General features: G+C 38.2%; 1 protein-coding gene across 5 annotated transcripts in view; it reads right to left on the reverse strand.

The window, feature by feature from the left end:
- Window positions 1–25426, reverse strand: part of LOC131046020 (calnexin homolog) — a 41614-nt gene extending 16188 nt beyond the window's left edge. For 2 of the 5 annotated variants that reach the window (XR_009105910.2, XM_057979657.2), the window contains exon 1: window positions 25022–25391. Coding sequence is in view for 3 of the 5 variants with exons in the window: in XM_057979657.2 (XP_057835640.1) it covers window positions 25022–25111 (90 nt within the window). In the remaining 2 variants the exon portion in view is untranslated. Of the gene's footprint in view, window positions 1–25021 lie in introns of all 5 variants that reach the window. The other 3 variants (XR_009105909.2, XM_057979656.2, XM_057979655.2) reach the window with 2 other exon arrangements.
- Window positions 25427–26073: the final 647 nt, after the last annotated feature.

Consider the following 26073-nt stretch of genomic DNA (forward strand, 5'->3'; position numbering starts at 1 on the left):
GTGCCCCTTCCTTGTAAATATGGCATTAGTTAAGTAACTAATGCCAGATCATGGCAATCCTTCCTTGGACAGCGATAATGTATGAGACAATTACTTGCCTCTGATTGATCTGTTGTATCTTTTCCTTGGACAGCGATGCATTTATCACTATCTAATCAACATTTGAGAGAACTTACTATTTTCTTCTTGGCAGCCATAGCCTTATTTCTTATTGATTAATACATGAGACATCCTAAGCTTGGAATGCCTTTGGACGATGTTAATTTCTTTGATTGATTTGCTTCAAAGATCACACGGGATTATTACAGATTAAGTGCAGGAGAGTTGGTCATTTTGGAGAAAGAAAACCAATCTTGTTGTCCTTTGCCACTGAAGTCAAAGGGGGAGAGATGGGTTCTTGTGAACCGCAACTCATGAAAAATGGATCACCGAGTTTGACTCAAAAACTACACAAATGAATCCTGATAGCAATATCATCATTTGACTTGCTATGGAAAATATCTCCTACTTGTCAATTTAATGAGCTAAAGAGGCTCTATAATGAATGGTTCATAAGGCACGAGACTTGCTGAAGGTTTTGCAAATGGGGTAGCAAGATAAGTGGGCTAAACCTTGGAGGAAACTCCATGGTTAAGCGCGCTTGAGTTAGAGTAAAACTGGGATGGGTGACCTCTCGAGAAGGCCCAATGCTTCACCTCTTTGAGCATCACCTAGATGCAATGAGTGCTAAATGTGCCATTCATTCTTGTGAACCACTACTCATGAAACATGGGTCAATGTGTTTGACTCTAAAACTACACAATTGAATCCTCATAGCAATATCATAATTTGACTTGCTATGGAAAATATCTCCTACTTATCAAGTGAAAATGCTTAGAAACCCTGTCAATCTTCTTATCAATGTCTGATTTCAAATGTGGATCCAAGCATAAACTAGGTGTGGCAGTATAGAATCTCCAAACCCCAACAATTTGATGCTATGATGGCTTGCTTGCAAATATATCGTTTCAATAAAAAAAATCACAACAATAAGCTCAAATGTGATCCATGAATAGAACCACCAAGGAAAAGAGAATGTTCATCCTCAACTCCACAATGAAGCCAAGAGGGTTTTTTCCCTCTTCATCTCCCGCCAAAGATTTTCATTCTTGAATGCTTAGATCTAAAAATAGATTCAATACAATGACAAATGGATGATTTGTTTTGAGTGCTTAACTTTCCTTTATAAGCACCTTCTTTTAGTTCGTTAATTAACTTTATTTCTTCTGAGTGTTTAAAAACACTTTTCGAATTAAGTGTTACCTAGGTCTTACCCCATCTTCCCATGTGGCTGCTTAAGTGCAATTTTTGCTTAAACAGCTATAGTGTTTCCATGCAAATTTTTTATTACGAGAAAAAGGTAAATTGGAATATTTTCCTATTTTCATGGAGTAGCTACTGCTTAAAAATTAAAATGACACGACCTTGTCTTCACTAATGTCTAACAACATCCCTACAAACATGGTGACTATGATTATGTTTACACTATACCGATGATCCAAACAAAGGAAATTGTCTCCAAGCATTCAATGTATGCCAACCTTCATTTGTGTCATCATTTTCAAATGAACCTTTGTGACAACTCCCACAAAATACAATTTAAAATGATTGCTTAAAAATAAACAACAAAATTTAATATTCATGGGGCCACCAACTCCACAAATTGTTGCTCAAAATATTGAGCAGTGGCTACTAGCCAAAGTAAGGCTAGGGTCCCCATGAAAAAAAGTGGGGGTTGAAAATAAGCAGCAACTACACACGACCTTGTCTTCACTAATGTCTAACGACATCCCTACAAACATGGTGACTATGATTATGTTTACACTATACCGATGATCCAAACAAAGGAAATTGTCTCCGAGCACTCAATGTATGCCAAACAAAATTATGCCAACCTTCATTTGCATCATCATTTTCAAATGAACCTTTGTGACTGTCGTGACGTTTTCACACATCGCCCCATTGCAAATGGAGACCCCCTACTTTTTTGGCCCTTCCGATCTTTTGGCTTTGTTTTTTGGGTCTTTTTCGCAGCAGTCTCGTTAGTCTCTCTTCTTTGCAAGTGTTTGGGGGTCATATTGATTAAGTCTGCTTTTCTTTTGAGCAAATTTAATGAAGTCTAGGGCATGTTTTGTCAATTTTAGGGTTTTTGCCTTTAGTCCTAGATTTTAGGGGTTTTTGTTAGGGTTTTGGAAAAACTAAACATATCGCTGGAATCAGGACCCCTCAAGGAACCTCCCAGTAAAATTTGGGCGAAAACGAAGCAACTTTCTATTTTTAGAAAGTTCCTATTTTTTAGGGATTTTACTGAGCCCCGGAATGTCGTCATTTTGCCAAAAATCAAACTTACTATTTTTAGTAATTTCTATTTTTACTAAGTTTCTATTTTTAGTAAGTGCTTTCCTGACCTATTTTGTCCAAACCCTAACATTTTGAAACACTTACTATTTGGGAAAATCTATTTTTGGCAGGATTTTCACAGGAAAACACTGAAAGCTGAATATCTTTGAAGACGCTAAAGACTAAACGTTCCTAAAGACCATTTCTAAATCCGGAAGAGTCAAAAGGCAAACAAGTTGGATCAAAAAAATGGTATAGTACAGAACTCCTATTCCAGAAGAAGAAACAATGCAAAATCATATAAGTCTGAAAATTCACATCAATCCACCAATGTCATCCTGATCCGAAAATGGCCTGAAATTTGGCTGTCTGAAAATTTGAAAGATCTTCCAAAATCCAAAATTTGCATTATGGCTACTAGGGACCTGAAACCACTTTCAAACATCCTGACAATATATATGAAATATAACTTAAAAGTATAAGAAAGGAAAAACACATATTGAAGATGCCACTTAAACTTAAATGTTATATTTCATATATATATTCTGATAAAGGAAAATTCCTCCATGGTCAAAATTCCTTCTTCCTAGTAAAAATCAGCCCAAGACATTTGCATGGCGCCAAAGTAGGGTATGCATGGAGAGATGGAAAAAGTATGAATTCCATGACCAAGAGAAAAATCCGTCCAAGACATTTGCATGGCGCCAAAGTAGGGTATTGTTGTGACCATTTCACACATCGCCCCATCAGGATGGGGACCCCCTCCTATTTTTTGGTCTTGCTTTCTCTTAGCTTAGTTTTTCCTCTGCTTGCTAGGTGTTTTGAGTGAGTTAGTGGTTGCCTGGGCTGGGTAGGTTAGGGTTTCCTTCACAGAGCTCACCTAGGGTTTCTTTCAAAACCAAATTTGACCTGGGCTTGGGAAAGTCATGTGTTGTCTGCCTTGAACACTGATGTAATCTTAGAAGGATCTTGCCTTTCAGGAGATGGAAAATGTATAGATTGTGCAAAGAAGTTGAAGGGTTTGAGTCAGGATGGGTCAAAGTTGTAGGTTTTTTAGGTCAAAGTCTTGTCTTCTGTCGAGTCAGAGACAATTGAATGGAGCCAGTAAGCAAATAATAGACTTGAATGACAAAGAGAAGACTCAAGAAGATGAATCTAAGGTATGATGGGTGGAAAAGGTCAAGAAACTCGAGCTAATCATGAATTTCGCTCCTGACCCTTCCAAAGGGTCCAAAACGAAATTTCACAAAGGACCTAAGATTTCACCTAAGTCAAAGATTGGTTGAGCAAATTTGCAAGGAGATGAAAGGAAATGCATCAAAAAGATCGAGTCTAAGGCAAAGTCAAGTTAATCTCAAGGAAAATTGGGCCTAGAATTGGAATTTCGCTCCTGACCCTTCCAAAGGGTCTAGAGCAAATTCCTCTATAAAACACTCCACCTTGACCCAAACTAGGAACTAGCTCATTCCCAGGCATTAGTGAAGGCAAAACACTCATTTGGATGAGGAAATGTGGGAAATGAAGTCAAAATTTGAGCACAAGGAGGAATTTCGCTCCTAACCCTTCCAAAGGGTCCAGAGCGAAATTCATATAAGACCCTATTTCTTCACAAAATCTTGAAGTGAATGCCAATTTGAACTGGATGATGATAGGGGGAGGCCTGAGAAGTTATATCCAAGCCAAGGAAAGGTGAAAAAAGGTGAGAAATGAGCTCAAGGATGAATTTCGCTCCTGACCCTTCCAAAGGGTCCAAAGCAAAATTCACATAACCCTTATATTGCTCCTTGTTATGGCCAAGTTTTGGACTTCTAAGGCATGGTTGGAATGACTTTGATGTGTTCTTGCCTTTGAAAGGTGAATTGAGACGATGGAAGAAGTGAGAAATCAACCTAGAGTAGGAATTTCGCTCCTGACCCTTCCAAAGGGTCCAGAGTGAAATTCCCAATTTAACCCTCTATTTTGCCTAGAACATTGAAAAGTAAGGATTTTGAGCTAAGTGGATGGCAAATAGACTTGATTGTGGTGAGGAGAAGTGAGTTTGATCAAGTTTGAAGGTGGATTGAATGGAAGAAGTGAGAAATCAACCTAGAGTAGGAATTTCGCTCCTGACACTTCCAAAGGGTCCAGAGCGAAATTCTTGAAAACACCTATCTTAGATGAGGTCAAATCCTTGGTTTCTATGGCGTGGTTGAAGGTGGATTGGTTTATATTGGCTTTGCAATGGAGAGTGGAGTTCAAGAAATGAGAGATCAAGCCTAGAATGTGAATTTCGCTCCTGACCCTTCCAAAGGGTTCAGAGCGAAATTTTCAAAATCTCCTCTTTCTCTCAATTTTATGTTAAGCAAAGTATTGATTAGGGTGAATTGAGCTTGAAGATGTCCTTAAGCATGCATTTGATTGAGTTGTGATCACTAGAAGTGAAGATCCCAAGCTAGAGCATGAATTTCACTCCTGACCCTTCCAAAGGGTCCAGAGCGAAATTCTCTTTAGGTCTTGTCCCTGGCCATGGTTTTGAGCGAATTTCTCCTTTCAGGCCTTCTTAGGGGTCAAACAAGTGTTGCCTTCATAAGAGAGGGATCCAAAGATGAGAGTCCAAGTAAAAGAAAGTGAGAAGGATAGAGCTAAGTGAGGGAAATCAAGCAAATCATGAATTTCGCTCCTGACCCTTCCAAAAGGTCTAGAGCGAAATTCTCAAAATCACCTAGTTTGCTCATAATTAAGATCAAGAGATGGATTCCTAGGCCTTGGTGGGGAGAAGACTAGTGTATGTTTGTCTTGGGAGGCATTTTGGAGCAAAGGAAATGATGGAATTGAGCCAAATCATAAATTTCGCTCCTGACCCTTCCAAAGGGTCTAGAGCGAAATTCCTAGAAGACACCCATTTCTTCCTTGATTAGACCAAGATCTTAGTTCCCTGGGCATAGTTGGAAGAAGATTGACATGTTTTTGCCTTAGGAAATGAATGAAGGCGAAAGAAATGAAGGATTTTGTCCAAGACATGAATTTCGCTCTTGCCCCTTCCAAAGGGTCCAGAGCGAAATTCTTGAAAACACCTATTTTCCCCTTTAGATGAGGTCAAAACCTTGGTTCTTATGGCATGGATGGAAGTGGAATGATGTATTCTTGCCTTTTGAGGTAGATTGGAGTTGAAAGAATGAAGAAATGAGCTCAAAATATGAATTTCACTCCCGACCCTTCCAAAGGGTCGAGAGTGAAATTCCCAATTTCTCTTTTTTCTTCCAATTTTGTGTCAAGACAAACATTGACCAAGGTGAATTGAGCTTGGAGATACCCCTAGGCATGCCTTTGAGTGGCTTATGAACACCCAAAATGAAGATTTTGAGCTAGAGCATGGATTTCGCTCCTGAACCTTCCAAAGGGTCCAGAGCGAAATCCTAAATAGGTCCTATCCCTAGCCATGGTTTTGAGTGAATTTCTCCTTTCAGTCCTTCCTAAGGATAGAACAAGTGTTTTCTTCATGAGAGAGGAATCCAGAGGTGAAAATCATGACAAAGCAAGGTAAGAAGAAAGTAGAATTCAACCTAAAGGAAGAAAATCGCTCCTAACCCTTCCAAAGGGTCCAAAGCGAATTTCTTCACTAAACACTATTCCTTGCTCCAGACTACAAGCTAGTGCATTCCCAATCAATTTCAAAGGCCAAAGACTTGTTATTAATAACCTAAGGGATGAAGAATGAAGCTAAGTGAGGGAAAACAAGCAAATTATGAATTTCGCTCCTGACCCTTCCAAAGGGTCCAGAGCGAAATTCTCAAAATCACCTAATTTGTTCATGATAGAAGCTAAAATATGAATTCCTAGGCCTTGGAAGAGAGAAGACTAGTGCATACTTGCCTTGGTAAGCAATTTGGGGTAAAGAAATGATGCAATTTGGACCTAATCATGAAAATCGCTCCTGACCCTTCCAAAGGGTCCAGGGCGAAGTCCTCTGAAGTCCCTATTTTTTTCACCTTGTTTGAAGGCAAGTTGCAAGTTCATGATGGCAAGAACATTGAAAGGTTAAGGATCAAGATGGTGAAATAATGGAAAGATGGAGTGAATGGAGTAAAATGGCAAACATTAAATCTTGAAGAAACTTCAACATCTCCTAGGGTTGCCTATGTCTCTTCAAAAGATTCACAAGCAAGTCACATTCAAAACACATTATTCCTCTCCTAAATTGCTAATCAAACCTCATTTTGAATAAATAATGCAAATCCTCCTTGATTAAACACTTGTCAAATGGGCTAAATTGATCTTTGAGCTTTAAAATTCAAAAAAATCACTCTTTGCCACCTAAGAATATTTTTTTTAAGCTTTATTGCTAGGTCGGCCACCTTAGAGATGGATTTTTTTAAATTGTATTTGTTTATTTAAGAGGTCGGCCTCTTGGAAAAAGGATGAAAGCGCCCTATAAAGGTAAGTAAATTTTGCAAGCATTAATCATTCATTCATACTTTCTTCCTAAGCGAATTCGAGGAGCAGAACTGGAGGAGCGAATTGCAGCAGGTGTAGACAAATTTCTGATCTAGGAAGGCTGGTCAAGGTCTGAATCTGCAAAGGCGAACCTGAGGTGCAGACCCGAAGCTTTTGACCCCCTTTGAATATCACTTGGAAGGAAGGCGAATCCAGCAGCAATCTACCTTTTTATCCATCTTTTCAGGTTGATAATTAGAAATCAAGGATAAGGTATGTACAATCTGATTTTGAAGATGTATTGAAGATCTGATTCAAATTTATATGTCAATCTTCTTAAGGTTAGGTCTTCAATAATCTAGTTTGATTTGTAGGTGATGTCAATTTGAAAATTCATAATTTTAAAGGTTTATCATTTTATTTTCAAATTAAAGTTCAATTGTTTCTTTAAAAGATCTCAAATGACCTAGCTAGGGTACTATACCTGAACCTAACTTAAGCCTTTTTGTAGGTAGCAAATGGCGGCCCCCAAGGCAAGTGGATCCGCTACCCGGCAAGCTCTCATTAAAGAAGATCAAAAGAATGATGACATGGAGACAAGGATCGTATCCAAATGGAACAGTATTGGAGACACCAACTTAGGAAACTTCAATGTGAAGAAGTTTCGAGAAGCACCCTACATTGACAAGCCATCACCCATAGCCAAGAAGATAATTGAGAGTGGCATCATCAAGGCCGCAAGCTTCCCTCTCGCAGTCAGATGTCATGAGCTAATGATCGAATGTGCCAGGCACTATGATTCACATTCAAGGACAATTGTAGCCAAGGATGGAATTGTCTTCGCCTATCTTTCAGAAGAAGCTATAAGTGAAGCTTTTCATCTTCCAGAGCCGAGAGATATAATCTACAAGAGCTTAGAAGGAGCTAAGTCTGTCTACGAAGATGACCCTGATGCATGTCTGAACTTCATCAATAAGAATTGGTTACTCAAGAGTAGGCCTCGCTTGAATAAGATACCCAACACGCCTCACAGAATTGATTTCCAAGAGGAATTCAGAGACTTGATAACCATGCTCAATCCGGTTATAGGTGCCTCTCAGGCCTTCTTTTTCGACAAGTGGATGTTCTTCTTTATACAAGTGATTGTTCAAGGAAAAGGAATGTTCAATTGGGCCAGAATTATTAGCAACAACCTAGATGTGCAGTTGAGGAAGCTAGTCCCTACTAAGTCATTCCACATGAGTTCATATGTTATATATTCTTTAGTCAGATGTTTTGAGTATGCAGGGCTACAACATAGAGGAGTTGTTGGGAGAGGGACAGGAGAGATAAGAGTATGTGATTCTTATGCTCAATTGCACCATCCGCCTAAGAATTACTACAAGCTAGTCAATGACACCTTCACAATGTATATCACTAGGACGTTACAAGGAGGGATTCACCATCGACTGTCTCCAGAAGCAAAGGAGCTCGTGAAGAAACATGGTGCATGGTTCATCCAATTTCCAAAATTCACCTACATCAAGGTCCATGGATGTCCTTCACCTCCTTATATGTTGCCAAGGTATCCTACAGATAGAATAATATTACTTGAAGTGACTAGACAGTTGGCAACTTGTGCTAAAGCATCAAGACATAAGTGTTGAAATGTGGCGACTGATCAGCAAAGTACTATACACTCAGCACGTATCCTTGCTGGGGTCTGGGGCCAGGCTGGGCCCCGGGCAGGGGTTCGGGGGCGGCAGCCCCCTTGAAAAAAATTTTTGCCATTTTTCATTGATGAAAACCGACATTGTAATAAAACCCTAAAAAGGCCAACTTTGTTTGTTGCCCTAAAAACGCATGTTATAAGCGGTTGGGATGCTTAAGGCATTGTAAGGTTGATGTACTATTTTTGCTGGATAATAAGAAAGATTGGACGGCTGTGTATGGTGGACGTAACCCATTCTGGGTGAACCACATTAAATCTCTGTGTTATTTGTGTCCTGTTTTATTTCTTTATCTTTCATATTTAAATCTACATATAATTGTTAGTTCATATTTGCTTTGGATCTGCTTGAAACCCTAGCAATTGGTATCAGAGCGAGGTTTTCTATAAATTGGCAGGACTTTCAGATTTGAGTGGGAGCAATGAAGGATTCCAAATTCAAGGTTGAAAAGTTTAACGGCCAGAATTATCAGTTATGGAAAATGCAGATGGAGGATTACCTGTATCAAAAGGATTTGTGGCGGCCATTGGAAGGAAAGGCAAAGAAACCCACCACAATATCAGATGAAGAGTGGGACATTTTAGATAGAAAGGCACTGGGATCCATTCGATTGTGCCTTGCGTTGTCTGTAGCATTCAATATAACAGAAACAAAAACGACTGTAGATTTGATGGCAACATTGGCTAAGTTGTATGAGAAACCCTCAGCTTCGAATAAGGTATTTCTTATGAAGCGTTTGTTTAATTTGAAAATGAGTGAGGGAGGATCTGTAGCGGAGCACTTAAATGAATTTAATACAATTACTAGTCAATTGTCTTCGGTAAAAATTATCTTTGCAGAAGAGGTTAGGGCTCTCTTGATTTTATGTTCTTTGCCAGAAAGCTGGAATAACTTGGTTATGGCTGTAAGTAACTCTGTCTCTGGTAAAAACACTTTGGTATTTGATGATATTGTTGGTGTTATCCTAAGTGAGGAAATGTGAAGGAAAAGCACAGGTGAGACTTCAACATCATCAGGTAGTGTTTTGAATGTGGAGAACAAAGGAAGATCAAAGAAAAGAAGAAAAGGCCCTGGGAATGAGAAGTCGCGAGGGAAGTCAAAGAAACGACGCTCTCAATCTAGAGGAAAAAAAGATTGTTGGTACTGCGGAAAGCCTGGTCATCTAAAGAAAGACTGTTGGTCTCGGAAAAACAAAGAAGGAGACAAAAATGAAAATGACAGTAAGGAAGCTAATATTGCAAGTAATACTTTACAAGATGCTTTAATCTTATGTTTGGATAATGTTAATGATTCTTGGGTAATAGATTTTGGGGCTTCATTTCATGCTACACCCCATAGAAAATATTTTTTAGATTATGTTCAAGGTGATTTTGGACAGGTATATTTGGGTGATGATGAGCCCTGTCAAATTGTTGGAAAAGGAAAGATAAAGATCAAGTTGCAGAATGGTAATGACTGGTTTCTGCAGGAGGTAAGACATGTTCCTAATTTAAGAAGAAATTTAATTTCTGCAGGGCAACTAGGTAGTGAAGGTTGCATAGTTACCTTCTCAGACAATATGTGGAAGGTCACTAAAGGATCATTAGTAGTAGCTAAAGGTGCGAAGGTAGGCACATTATATCTGTGTACTGGTAACACTTACTCTACCTTAGCTGCTACAGATAAAGTTACTGCAGGGACAACAACAATAAATGTTGCAAGAACAGATTCGATAATGTGGCACCATAGGCTTGGGCACATGAGTGAGAAAGGGATGAAAATCCTTCACTCCAAAAATCTATTGCTAGGACTAAAGAAGATTGATTTAGAGTTCTGTGAAAACTGTGTTTATGGTAAACAGAAAAGATTCAAATTTCTCAAGGTTGGGAAAGAGAAGAAGAGTGAGAAGTTAGAGCTTGTACATTCAGACGTATGGGGACCGGCTCAGGTATCATCTCTTGGTGGCTCTTGTTATTATGTTATTTTTATTGATGACTCAACCAAAAAAACATGGGTATATTTCCTAAAACAAAAATAAGATGTTTTTGAAACTTTTAAGAAATGGAAAGCTTTGGTTGAGAATGAGACAGGAAAAAAGTTGAAGTGTCTCAGATCGGATAATTGAGGTGAGTATTGCAGCAAAGCATTTGAAGATTACTGTTTCTTAAATGGGATTCGAAAGCAGAAGACAGTTCCAGGAACTCCACAGGAAAATGGTGTGTCAGAGAGAATGAATAGGACTATCATGGAACGTGCGAGGAGCATGAGATTGCATGCTGGATTGCCCTTACATTTTTGGGCAGATGTTGTACACACTGCTGTCTATTTGATAAATAGAGGACCTTCAACCCCTTTGGATGGTGGTATTCCAGAGGAGGCATGGACTGGTAAAAAGGTAAATTATTCTTTTCTAAAAACTTTTGGTTGCGAAGCTTTTGTCCATGTTGATAAAAAAAACAGAACCAAGCTTGATGCTAAATCTCAGAAATGTACCTTCATTGGATATGGGATAGATGAATATGGCTATCGGTTATGGGATTTTGAAAATAAGAAAATAATTAGAAGTAGAGATGTTATATTTAATGAGAAGGTTATGTATAAAGAACAGATGCAGGAAAAGAAGCATGAACAGGACAAACAAGAATATGTGGTGTTGGATGAGATTCCTGAAAATGAAATGCCACAGGTACCTGATGCTCAGCAACAACAGATTGTCCCACAAACTCCTGCAAGTGTTAGACGTTCTATGAGGACAAGTAGACCCCCTGAAGATTTTCTCCTTCTTTGTATTCTATTTTATTAACGGATTCTGGTGAACCAGAAGAATATGAAGAAGCAATGCAAGTAGATGCCAAACAATAGTGGGAACTAGGCATGAAAGAGAAGATGGACTCCTTGATGAAAAATAAGACTTGGGACTTAGTCCCTTTACCTGCAGAAAAAAGAGCCTTGCCTAACAAATGGGTTTATCGACTGAAGGAGGAGGAAGGAGGTCAGAAAAGATATAAGGCCAGACTTGTGGTAAAAGATTTTGCACAGAAAAAGGGTATAGATTATGATGAAATATTTTCTCCAGTTGTAAAAATGACTTCAATTAGAACTGTACTTAGTCTTGTGGCTGCAGATGATTTACATCTTGAACAATTAGATGTCAAAACAGCTTTTCTCCATGGAGATTTGGAGGAGGAAATTTACATGTTGCAACCACAGGGATATGAGGTCAAAGGTAAGGAGAACTTGGTGTGCAGGTTGAAGAAAAGTCTGCATGGCCTAAAGCAAGCACCCCGACAATGGTATTTAAAATTTGATAGTTTCATGGCTGAACACGGTTATCATAGATGTCATTCTGATCATTGTGTATATTTTAAGAGATTTGATAATGGCAGTTATATTATCCTGTTGCTTTATGTTGATGACATGCTTGTTGCTGGGTCTAACATGCAACATATAAATGATCTTAAACAGAAATTAGCCAGGTCATTTGCTATGAAGGATTTGGGTGCAGCTAAGCAAATTCTCGGTATGAGGATTACACGGGACAGGAAAAATAGAACCTTGAATTTGTCCCAAAGTGAGTATATAAAGAAGGTGTTGAAAAGATTTAACATGCAGGATGCAAAAGCACTTAGTACACCTTTGGCTAGTCATTTCAAATTGACTAAGGAGATGTGCCCAAAGGCACAGGAAGAGGTTAATAAAATGTCTAACATCCCGTATTCATCAGCTGTTGGTAGTCTGATGTATGCAATGGTATGCACAAGGCCAGATATTGCACATGCAATGGGAGTTGTGAGCAGGTTTATGAGTAATCCGGGTATGGAACATTGGAATGCTGTGAAATGGATTCTTCGGTATTTGAAAGGAACTACTACGAAGGCATTATGTTTCAAAGGATCTAATGTTGCTCTGAGTGGATTTGTTGACTCTGATCTGGCGGGTGATATTGATTCACGGAGGAGTACTACAGGGTATGTTTTTACTATAGGGGGAACTGCAATCAGTTGGATTTCTAGGCTGCAAAAGGTTGTTGCACTTTCAACCACTGAAGCTGAGTATGTTGCTGCTACAGAAGCCAGCAAGGAGATGATTTGGTTGCAATGTTTTCTGAAGGAATTGGGTCAGACACAAGAGGATAGCCCATTGTATACTGATAGCCAGAGTGCCATTCATCTTGCAAAGAACTCTACTTTTCATTCAAGGACAAAGCACATTCAGCTCAGGTACCACTTCATCCGGACTATTTTGGAGGAGGGTCAGTTACGGCTTGAGAAGATTCACACAAGTGAGAATCCTGTCGATATGTTCACAAAGGTAGTTCCATAGGAGAAGCTGATTTCTTCATCAGTTTCTGTTGGTCTTCTTGATTGATAATTGTGGAATTTATACCAGTCAAGTCCTAGTGTTTTATCCAGCGGATGTTGCATGTACAGTGGTGTCATGTAGTATCAGTTTCCAAGTGGGAGATTGTTCGGTGTGGAGCCTGATTAGTCTCCAAGTGGGAGATTGTTGAAATGTGGCGACTGATCAGCAAAGTACTGTACACTCAGCATGTATCCTCGCTGGGGTCCGGGGCCGGGCTGGGCCCCGGGCAGGGGTTCGGGGGCGGCAGCCCCTGAGAAATGTGGGGGTTCGGGGCGGCAGCCCCCTTGAAAAAAAATTTTGCCGTTTTTCGTTGATGAAAACCGACATTGTAATAAAACCCTAAAAAGGCCAACTTTGTTTGTTGCCCTAAAAACGCATGTTATAAGCGGTTGGGATGCTTAAGGCATTGTAAGGTTGATGTACTATTTTTGTTGGATAATAAGAAAGATTGGACGGCTGTGTATGGTGGACGTAACCCATTCTGGGTGAACCACGTTAAATCTCTGTGTTATTTGTGTCCTGTTTTATTTCTTTATCTTTCATATTTAAATCTGCATATAATTGTTAGTTCATATTTGCTTCGGATCTGCTTGAAACCCTAACAATAAGCATGGGAATGGTATCGCCATACCTATTTCATTGGGAAGTTCAATTGAATTGTGTCCTAATTCTCAAGTAGCCGAAGATGCAAAAAAGGAACTATCTTTGTATTCATTTACATCCTTCGCCTCGAGAGGGAATTTTGATCCTAATGGTCATATGGAAGAGACAGTTGGGAAGAAGTACAGGCATGTGTTTTAAGTAGAGGACTTCTGGATGAATGTTCAGGATGATGTAGAAGTAAAAAGGAAGATGCACTCTAGGTTACCTTTGGATCTTATCAGGAAATTGAAAGTTTATAGAGTAGCTGACCAAGCACAGGACAGTGGTAGATATCTCCAATCCTCCTATGAGAAGGAAGACAAGGAAGTAAAGATAGATTGGGATGAACAAGAAGTTGCAGACTTAAGAGCATTGATGGACCCAGTTTTGAGTTGTACTCGCAAATGGGTAGATGTCCAACATCAAAAATTGAAGGAACAAAATATAGCCATGACATTCAACCTAGAAGCAAGAACAGAAGAAGGAGAAGCAAGTGTAAGTGAGAACACTTCTCATTCCAAGGGGTCAAAGAGAAAGGAGGGACCTGAGAAGAGAGAACCATCCAAGAAGAAACAAAAGGTGAATCATGATCGTCCATCGAGTACTTCTTCTAGACATGAAAAGGAGATAAGTCAAGGAGAGGATCAAAGAGAGAAGGTGTATGAAGTAGATGAGTCTATGGAATCCACAGTGCAGAATAATAAACAAAGCAAAAGACGAACACCTCAGCACTCATCAAGTCAGTCTCTTCCTCTCCAAGTTGGTGCTAATGAGCAACAAGAAGAAAAGAACGATGATGAAGCAACATCCCCTTTCAAAGCCGAGAGACCTCTACCTGAGGAAATACAGGTAAGGGAGAGAAAATCTTCCATTCCAGATTGGGTAAAAGAAAGACTTACGAGGGTAGTTGTGGTTGAAGATGAAGAGCAAGTATTTGATTTGGAAGGTCTTCTAGGAAATTCTCAAGAAGAAATCGAAAGAAAGAAGGCTACAAAGATGTCAAAAGTAATTAAAGATGATGCAGGATCCAGGAAGATACAGGTAGCTACACCAGCAGTGGACAAGTACGAAGATGAGATTATGGCAGAAGAATATGATTTAGAGACTTTTGATCTTGGTCCACTTACCTCCGAGCAAGCTATGAAAGAAGCAACCGATTTAGTAATGATAAACTAAAGGAAGAAATGGAAAAAAAAATAAGAGGTAGGAAAAGGAGGTTGATGCTTGGAGGAATTATTTTAGCCACCTTAATCAACTGTTAAGACGACAGGATCCAACAATCTCACCCTTGCAGGCACTCCCTCCTGAGTCAATAAATGAGGCAGAAAAGATGAAGAACTTAGCCCAACTCATGCGTACGTGGATAGATGGATCCTACAAGGTAGCCATGGAGTTTGTAGCAAGAATGATGAAGACAATCCACAGAGATATCCAAGTCCTTGAGATAATTCATAATCTAGTAGTGACTGTGGATGCCTTCACTCACACTAGAGATATTGTCATCCCTGTATTACAGGTGGTAAGAAGGACATCAAGACAGGTTTTAGCACAAGAGAAGATAATTGATGGAGGAACCCATAATCTTCTACAATGGTCAACTTTACTCCAAATGAAGGAAGTTCTATTCGAGGACATCAATAGCAAATGCAGTCGAGTCGAAGATACTATCCATCCTATTCAGGATAAGGTGTTTGATGTATTATGTACAATCCTTGACAGAAGAATAGAGATCGAAACAGATGTGGATGTCCAAGAATTGGAAGATAGGATCAAGGTTATTTTTTGCAAAGAGAACATGATCACAGAAAAGCAGCGAGATCAGATGTATGCTACTATGTTCCTGATCGAGAAAACAAAAAAACTAGAGCATGGATGGGAGATGACCCTTCTTGCAGCTTTTGATCAGGTCCTTCACTTGGAGGAGCGGATGAAGAACCTGCATGAGATTCCCATTGCAGAATTTGAAGGGTTTACGTCCAAATTCATTGAATATGCCAGAAAAGAACATAGAAAAGGGAACAAAATTCTAGATGAAAAGTTGTTATGAAATGATGTGGCAATTAAATTCCTATTGGGCTATGTTTCCTCGTTATTTGTGCCAATTTCTATTGGCTATGGAATGATAGTACTTATCTAAATAGGGTTATTTTGTAATAAACCCTAATTAGGGTTTAGGTGTCAAAATCTCAGCCTTTGATCTTCTTTAGATCCAGGTTGTTCATTGTATTTGAGAGTGCTATATAAGCCCTCACTCAATTCATTTTAAAGAGTTAGAGAAAAGAGAGAAGAATAATAAGATTGTTAGCAGCAGAGATAGAAGTAGTGAAGAGAGAAAGTTAAACAATTGTTGTTATATTTTGCTATGAGATCAATGAAATATTTAAGTTATGGTGTTTTATTGCAATCTTTGTGGCTTTTTACATGGTTGTTTATCTTCTTGAATCACTCTTAGTGGAGATAAGTGCTTACATTTTAGAACTAGATGAATGTTGTGTTTGATCTTTTGGTAAGACTCATAGTCCAAACCACTAGCCCCTTACTAATTGTAAGCATGCCTTGTGTGGTCAACTGGAGATATTAAAATAATTTAAGAGTTCAATCATTATTTGAGATATTGATGTGTATCTTATTGATAGTATCCATTTCATTGATGATTCGAAAATCATTGAATTTCTTTAGAAGATCGCACCAATTCCAGTAGAGTTATTCTTTGGCGATACTGAAATTGGTAGAGTTTCACCAAGATCACTCCCCATTTAGTCATTCTTAGGCCTAGTTTAGCAAAGCCTTCTCGAATCCCCTATCTTTTGCCCTTTTTTGAAACATTATTTAATATTAGGAAAATCTAGTTCCTCATTGAAAAAGTAGTTGCAAGAACTAGCTTTCATAGAAAGTACGTAAGGCCCCTTGATGAAACAGAAAACACAATGAACACCGGTGATTATCCACAAGTAGAGAACCTACATATCAGAACCTTGGAGCTGCTCCGATTGATCCTTCGGCGAAGTCTTCAGCATTCGAAGAAGCTTTATTCAAGAGAGGATAAGGTACCTTTAGGTATTTTATTCTGTGTTTGGTCGTGTACAAAAGACACATCAACAGGTATGCATGGAGAGATGGAAAAAGTATGAATTCCATGACCAAGAGCAAAATGAGCCCTAGCACCAAGGAGGGGCACCAAAATGGAATGCTCAGGGAAGATGTGCAAGGAATGGAATTCCTTCCACAGAGAGAAATAGCGCCTAGACATGAGGGAGGGCGCTAAAATGGATGACTCACAGAAAACTTTGAAAATCATGAATTCCTTGGCCAAGTCAAAATGCCGCCTAGGAACAAAGGAGAGAGCTTTGCATGAAATTGTTGCAATAAGTTTTTGAGAAAATAATAGTGAAACATTGTTCTCTGATGGTGTCCACTAAAGTTATTTTTTCAAAACTTGCATGGTTTCACCTTCCTCACTTAGAGTAGAAATAGTGAAGTGTTTTGATTTCAATGGAGAATGTAATGGTGTCTGATGAATTTCCATGATTCATACTTTTTGCATCTTGCTGATTGAGACTTGCAGTGTAAAGTTAGTCTGAGCCCCTTAAATTTGTGCTAAGTTCGATTGTGGATAGTCGTTTGGATTGCGTCGTTTTTGGGTATTCAAATGTACTTTCTCGATTTGAAAATCCTCTAGCATCCCCAGAAGATTGCACTGGTTCTTGCAGAGTTGTAGTTGAGCTTGGCGAAGCAGAGCTTGGTTTATTTGGAATTTGTCCACCAAAGCACTATTCATTGTTATCACTGCCCTTAGGAGTAGATTTAGATCCTTCTAAACCCTTTCCTTTTTACTTTCAGTTCATTTTAGTCCATCCGAAGTAGAAGCATCACAGAATTGCCATATCTGATGATGGAGTTCCAGCCACAACAAATAAGTGAAAGAATGATGCAAACGTAAGGCCCCTTGGATTACCAACAAACACGTCAACCAACTGAGTCACGTCCGTAACATAAAGGAACCTTGGGGTCGATTGTTTGAACTTTCTGCAATCTTAGCATGCAATCGTACTTTGATCAAGAGAGAGTGAAGTGACCATTAGGCAACTTTATTCTGTGTTCGACGTAGTCATTAAAAAAACGTCAACAGTGACAACTCCCACAAAAGTAATCTACCTCTTCTTAGAATTTAATCTTACACTGGTGTCCATTGTAGCAAACATTTCGTAAGGAGAGACAAAGCCAACAATGCAGAAGTGAGAGCCAAATAACTTCATCAATTGCCATAAGAGAGCTATGGGAAATAATCTTGTACAATTCTTTATTGGAAATCAAATTATTGTGATATCTACATATCTTATTCGACCACCAATCTTAATTGTCATTACAACTAAGAAAATATTTTATTGTGTATCATAAAAATCACATGTTCGTAGGATTTGGGAAATTAAAGGTGGCGCCAAACAACTCCAAACCATCCATGTTATTGCTGACTTGTCTCCATATTCGCTTCTCTATACACATGCTAGATAGAGAATGATGCAAGGGGTCAACATTAGGCCACAGCTCGTGTAGAATGTTATTGATTTTCAAATTAAGAGTTCCTCTTGTTCTAATGGCAGTGAAAAGGATCATTAAATCACCTCCATTTTGAATGAAGGATCATGGTACCTTTTAAATCTCTGATAATGCTACACACACTAGAAGTGCCCAAATTGCCTCTCTTAGCCCCATTGAGATTCAATTTCTGCCAACCAGCAAGAGGGGTTTGCCATTTTATACTTTATACTATCTCTCTAGATTGGAGGAGAATTAATTCTTCCATCCCCTTGAACAAACAATCTTTGTTAATAAATTTCTAGGTTACCGGGTTCGCCTCTAGGCCCCCTGGTACGGGTCCGGGTTCGACCGGGTCCGTGGTACGGGTCCGGTTCGACCTAGGTTCGACCAGGGTTCGAAAAACCCAGAGTCGAACCGAACCCGAGCGGACCCAATCGAACCTGGGCGGCTAGGCGGCCCGTAAAGTCAAAAAACAATGCAAATTTAATTTTTTTTTCAATTCCGCCTTGTAAAAAGTGAAAGTTATAACCTTAAAAAGCAGAAAATTAGACGTCTTAAAAAAACAGAAAACTGATGCACGCCATGGAGTTCCGTGTGGGTTTGAAGGTTGTGATTTGGTGTTGGCGGTGGGGGCGCTACCCCTCGACCCCGCCCTAGGCGCTGCCCCGGGACCCTACAAGGGGCGTTGCCCCTCGACCCCGCAAGGGGCGCTGCCCCCAGACCGCGTTGGGGGCGTTGCCAGCAAAATCCAGGTCCTCAATTTGAAAAATTAAACTTGAATGTTCTTAGTTTGAATCCATTTAATGATCAAACTTTAAATTGTTGAAAGTTGAAACAATGATACTTGAATATTTTATCATTTTGATATTAGACTTGATGTATATGATGCTGTTATGGTATGATCATGATGCTACGATTACAAGTTTATGTCAGTTTTGTTGTTTATATGATGCTATGTGACATGCTAATCTTAATTCATGCTTATAGGTTGCATATATATATAATTTACATGTTTTTGTACTAACGAACCCAAACAAACCCAAACCCCTTTTCAAAATTTTGCCGTACCGGCATACCAGGTTCTTCGAACCCAAACCGGTGCCCGATCCCGAACCGGTAACTTAGATAAATTTTAATTAATCAATCATTAATAGATTTTAATATAATCCCAAATGAACTCTTCTATTGTCAATAAAAATTAATCAAGATTTGTTAATAAATTGTGAATCGTCTATTAATAGATTTTAATATAATCCCAAAAACTATATTATACCAAATCATTGTATCACCTTAAATGAGTTGAAGAGGTTATGTCCAATTATCTTTGGAGAAGAGCCTAGGGATGGATGGCCTACCTATGGAGTTCTACCATGCACTTTGGCCCTATATCAAAGATGACTTTTATAATGTTTTTCTTGAGGTCATTGAAACTGGGTCTTTAGGAGCAAATATCAATCAAAGCTTTATCAAGCTTATCCCCAAAGGGAAGCAAGAAGATATTGTAAATGGTTGGTGCACCATAACCTTGCTAAACAGTTCCTACAAAATCATAGCTAAAGCCTTAGCTAAAAGAATCAAAACCATTTCTCAAGAGATTGGCTGACCAGAACAAACTAGGTTCCTTGGATACAGATTTATTCTAGACAATCTAGTGCTAGCTTGGGAATTGTCAAAATGGACTCAACAAACGGCCCAGGATGTTTTGATTCTCAAACTCAACTTTGACAAGGCTTATGATCGTATAAGATGGCCATTTATCCTTGAAATGCTTGAATGATTGGGATTTGGTCCAAATTTTTGTCCTCATGTTCGAACGTTATTCATGGATGCCAATGCAAGAATAGATATCAACGGAACCCTCTCTCCTCAATTCCATCTACAATAATCCATTCACCAAGGCTGCCCTCTCACCCCGTTCCTTCATGTCCTTACACCTGATGCCCTTGGTTATCTTCTACATCACGCCCAATCAAATCACCTCATTCATGGCATCACTCTTCCAGGTAATTACGCTACTCTTAACTCCTATTTTTCTGATGATAGCATGATCTTCATTCAAAATACTATTGATGAATGTCATAATCTATTTGATACCCTTGATTATTTTTTTTGTAGTTTTTGGCTCTCAATTAGCAATGTGCAAAACTGAATTTTGGATGACACGTCCCAACCCTCATCTACCTTGGATCCCAAAAGAATGGAAAGAAATCAAACATGGCATCATGACTAGATACCTTAGCATTCCTTTTGGAATTGGATTTCCGTTGAAAGATATGTGGAGATGGTTTTTGAACAAATTCAAATCCAAACTGCTATCTTGGACAAATCACTTTTTGTCTATGGTTGGGCATATTCAGGTAGCTAATAAAATTCTCTTGGCTAGTCAAGTCTATATTTCTTCTTGCTGGCTGCCCTCTAAACCCTACTACAATCAGCTAACGCAACCTATACAAAGTTTTATTTGGTCCAAATGGGGAAATAGAAAAGGCATGCCAGTTACCTCTTGGTCTCATTGTATTCTCCCAAAGGAGAAGGGTAGATTGGGCATTATTGATCCTCACTCGCAAGGAGTTTGTCTTTCAGCTAAATGGATTAGCGGATCTTTGGAAGGGGATTTGCCTTGGAAGCTCCTGATTCGATACCGTACTCAAACAGCTACTGTTGGTAAAACATAAAACACTTTGCATTGGTATGACAAGATTCTTTTAGCTCCATATTTTAAGCTCCGCGGATCAGCCCCTCTCAATTGCATTTGGAAAGCTTGGCAATTGGTTTCCCATAAGCTGTCTTGTTATGATCAATCCTTTAGCCATGGATCAAGCTTTGCAACTTCTTCAATTTGGTGGAATCGTCTGATCCAAGAAAATAACAACCCGCTTGCCATGATTCCAAAATTCAAAGCTAAATGCCTGTTCAAGAAAGGCATCCAAACATTCAGTGATCTTTGGGATTCCTCACAATTCAGTTGGATATTCGGGACAAATCAAACAGTGTTTCAACTTAAATTATAGAGACAAGGGTGTTGTGTTGGAAATACAAAAAAATTGTGCCCCCCAGCTTAGTTATTTTAATCTCTTCCAACTGCCATTCGTATTCCCTTAAGCACTGGAGGTGGCCTAGCAGATGCAACCTCAGAACTTTCCCCCTCAAAGTTATCTACAAGTTCAACTTGTGCCTAGCTTGTCCATTTCCCACCAACGTAATGCTTCCTGGAAATGTAATCTTAGATGTGCTTGCTGGAATAAGCTTAGTCTGCAAATCTGGAAGTCTAAAGCTGACTCTCAATCACAACTTACAACTTGGCAGCTCTTGCATGCAAAACTCCCAATTGGAACCCGCCTCAAATTCCTTTGTCAGCCTGCTTCTTGTCCCTTCTGCGGCAAAAAGGAATCCTTCAAGCACTGCTTCTGGTTCTGTCCCCATGCTAAGCATTTATGGACTTCATTTTTTGTTCATTTTTTGCCTCCATACCTACCCTTTTTCAATGCCCCTGGTCTTGGAAAGCCGCTCTTCTTGGTTTATCAGCTTCCCATAACACAATTTCCAGCTCATGTCATCTTACCATCATTAAACGTATTTGGAAGTTCAGATGTTTTCCTGCACTATCTCACTCCTGTTCCCCACGTGAGATTGAAATTCATATCATTTGATCCAGTCTTCTTAACCAAATGAAATTTATAATCTCTTCAACTGAACAGGGCACTAGCAATGTTGCTATCAAACAGCAGGCCGAAGCTCTTCTCACCCAGCTCATGGAAAAGTTTTTGTCTCCAGCAACACAATCCATATCAGATCATTTTCTCCAGGCGTCTACAGCAAGTGGTAAACTTAAATTTGTTCAGTGCTAGCTATTTTTTGTTTCATGAACTGGTATACAGCTGCTACAAGTTTTTTCTGTTCTCTTTGGGGCTGTATGTGTTCCCACTGCCCTCCAGCATATCAGTGTTATGTATTGATTGGGGCTGTATGTGTTCCCACTGCCCTCCAGCACAGCAATGGTATGGATTGATTACAGCAGTGTTAATGTCACATTGTATTTCTTGTTATGCTCTCAAGACTGCTTTGTCTGGTATTTGCCAAGGCATTGTTCAGATCAATGCATTGTGGCTTATATATCTGCCTTCTTTGCACAGTCATTTGTGTTTGTACATGCCTACATCTCCTTTGTAGATGTGGCTGCTCCATTTCTATTGGTTTTATGCTGTCTCAGTGATACTTTGTAAATTTTTTATAAGCTTATTCCAATTAAAAATACAATATTATAATACTTTAAACAGTCTGTAATAAAAGGTCTAATACAGATTCGAAAGTTCAATAAATTCTTAATTAACAAACCACAATCCTTATTCTAATAAAGCTTCTTTTTTCCTAAGAAAATTAAGGATGCAAAATGAGCTGCAAATGTGGCAACAATGGCGGAATATGGGCACCCAAAACACTCAGCAAAAACGGAGCTAAATACTTCACATTAGTGTGCAAAACGTGTTTGCCAAAACTGTTGAATCTCAAAAACGTGGCACCAACCATCGATCTCCAGCAGCATAGCAAGAATGTGGGATGGATTCAAGGGAATAATGCCACAAAAATCAGATTTGTGAGAGCAAGAATGCAAATCGGGTTTTTCCTCTCCAACTACAAGCAAATGTGCCCTCCAAAGATGCAATCGGATTTTTAAAACCCCTTTACAAGTTTTAAATTGCATTACTTTTCCTTCACTTGAACAATTTCGGGTTTCAAAGGAAGAAGAGCAAAAAGAAATAACAAAACAACTTGTAATAGTGAAATAAAATCCCCAATACAAGTTTTACAAACATAAAGGAACATAAAGACTTGTAATAGGGAAATAAAATCCCCATTACAAGTTTAAAATAACACAACATAAATTAAAAAGACTTGTAATAATCACGAGAAATATTTGATTCAAAATTTAATAAATTCCAAGTACAATAGTTATGTTTAACTCCCCAAAATTAATAAAAAATAATATTAAATTAATTTTAAATAAATGAACAACAAAAATAAAAAATACATAAATTTAAAATAATAAAACATTATTTATTATTAAAAAACAAATTTTTCATTAATAAAATCTTAACGTAAGACCATACCTATTCAAAGAGTATAATATTTAAACAATGTGCAAGAACCTCTAAGATTTATTATAATTTATAATTTATTTTTACTTAAACTTCTGGTTACCAGACAGCAGCATAATTTAAATAAATTCACCTCCTTACTTAGCAAAACTGTAAAGAACAGACCAATAGAGAGCCTGATATACTTTCAAAATGGGAAACATTGTATTAAATTAATCTAAGTAAGTGGAAAAAATTTAGAAATATTTTAAACATTCCAAATTTCTAGGTTAACAGATGGTAATTAAGTAAATTTTCCGTTACTCTTCTTATTTTCAGGTCAAATGTAGGAACAATACTAACTACAAAGAACAGTGCCAACAAAACCAAACATACCATTCAGATGACAAAGACCTTGCTATTTTAAGTTAACAGACATCGATAAAGTTGAATTTATAAACTGAGCTCAATTAAATACACCAATAAAATCTATAAAAATTTTGAATTCTGGTCATTCCACGTTAGCAGACTGCATGAATAAATTATTCATCATCACTTATCAGAGCATTTATTAAAAAAAATTGCAAAACAAGTTTAAAGGAACTACCAAAATAGACACCACAGAATCCCAATGTACTATTCAAGTGTCGAAAGCTATTACATTGCATAAATGGAACATAAAAAGTCTGATAAGTAGCAGTGGACTGTTTTCAAGTCCACAAATTTTTTTAACATTTGTCTTCAATTTTTTTCTCAAATTTTAACTGTAAAAATTGTTGTTAATATTATTAATATAAATTTAAGATGACAGTTTAAAAATAAATATAAAAAATTAAATATCCATAGGACAATCAATTTCATAAATAATTTCTTAAAATTTTCGAAATAAACTATTCTAGACCTAAAAATATCCAAAAGTTCTAACAAATTCTTTGACAACGGTGAGGAATCTTCATTTTAAAAATTTGCTTGTCACTTTGAGAAACTGCAAAGAACCAACAAACCCCTCACATAACATTCAGGTGACAAAATCTATATTAAGTCAAATTAAAAGACTGCAAAGACGTGGCAATATTTTTAACTTTAGTAAATTCTTCGTTAAGAGATCGCAATATCAACAAATTATTGGTAATTAGACAGTTTCCTTCGTTTAATAAAATGACAGACCTCGGAATTTTTGTAAACTTTGCTCAATTATCCGACGGTGGACAGAAAATTCTATAGAATCTCCATTTATTGATGGCAAATTCACTAAATCTAGGTTAACTGACGTCGAAATCAATAAATTATCCTTAAACAGACTACAAAATCAATTAATCTCCGCGTAAACAGACGACAAATAAAATAAACCCTCCTTTAACAGACGGTCAAATCAATAAATTTCCCTTAACAGACAGCATTCGTCCCTGATAATTTTTGCAAGCTAGTATAAATTTAACAAAATTGTTCGTGAACAGACAGCAACTTCAATAACTTATTAGTTTACAGACAGCGATTTCAATAAATCCTTAGTTTAACAGGCATCAATCGTTATTATAAATTTAACAAAATTCTTCGTGAACAGACAGCAACTTCAATAACTTCTTAGAATACAGACAGCGATTTCAATAAATCCTTAGTTAACGGGAATCAATCTTTATTATAAATTGAACTAAATTGTTCGTGAACAGACAGCAACTTCAATAACTTCTTAGTCTACAGGCAGAACAGGCAGCAATCTTTCAATAAATCTTTATTCACAGAAGCTAAAATAAACCAGATGTCAAAACCTTTCTCATTCAGGTAACTCTAATGGAACAGTCACTGCCAGTTCAAAATATAAAGAAGAACAGCAACAACATTATGAAGAACCAAAAAAATGCATAGATGCACAAAAAATGAAAGTAAGCAATTTTGCATAAAAATAAGAAAAACTTCACTCACTGGTGAGGAGTATGTAAAAGAAGAGAAGAGAATGAGCATAAGCCATAGCGTAAAGGAGCAACTGAAGCCCGCTATAAGCCCCAGGCCCATATTGAGGGCCCTTTATTCTACGTAATTCGTATCACTTAAGCTTACACCTGTGCTCCACATTGTATAGCGAGGGATTTGGAACAGAGCTAGTTGGTTTGAACCTGGTCAGATTTTTATATTATACAAAGAAAATAAAGTGGGAAATGAAGAGAAGTATGTAACTGAAGTGCCTGAATTGTAACTGCGATTGAACCCTCCAAAATCTTACTGTGGTTAAAGTGCAGTGGCGTAACGTGAACTTAAAAGCCTTATGTTCAAGAAAACTAAAAATTGAGTGAATCACTTCGGAATGAAACTATCATGTTGAGAGAAATTTAAGCAGGTTAAACTAGCACTTGCAGTCTTGGGGTTGCAAGGGTAGCCGATAGGTAAATAGAGAAGACATTAATAAAACTTTATATTTAAAGATGTTATATATTTTGTAAAATCTTGTATAGTGTGTACATATATAATTATCATTAATTCGATGGTGCGAACTATCAAAATTTTGAATCGGCAGCAATTTCTGAGGGTGCAACAGGGCGAAGGTGAAGCTGAGCATGGCGTTGGGCTTGGAGTGAAGCTTGGTGGCACTGGCATCTGGGTGCACGAAGTAGAGGCTGGCATTCCTATGGAGACCATTCGTGATCTGGTGGCCAAAGAAAAATAAAGAGTTGCGAACTCTGAAAGACCTCTGAACCCATTAGAGCCATAGGAAGGTTTTCATGCAAAGGAGTAACGGCCTAATGGGTTTTTGAAAGGGGGATATGGGTTGACAGATGCCATCCTTTCTTCCAAAACTACATCAAGTGGGGTTGTCCCGGAGAAGGGATCAAAGCGCAAGGTAGCAGAGACAACTAGAAAAATTAGGGCCTTCATGGCCAAGACAGAGGCCATTCCCGCAGTAGAACCTAAGGAATCAGGATACCTTTATGACTGTTAGTGTAGTTGAGCATCTTCAAAAGCAGGGGTTTAAAGGCAGG

This window comes from Cryptomeria japonica, chromosome 3 (genome assembly GCF_030272615.1).
Source record: "Cryptomeria japonica chromosome 3, Sugi_1.0, whole genome shotgun sequence".
In the NCBI taxonomy this organism is placed as follows: domain Eukaryota; kingdom Viridiplantae; phylum Streptophyta; class Pinopsida; order Cupressales; family Cupressaceae; genus Cryptomeria; species Cryptomeria japonica.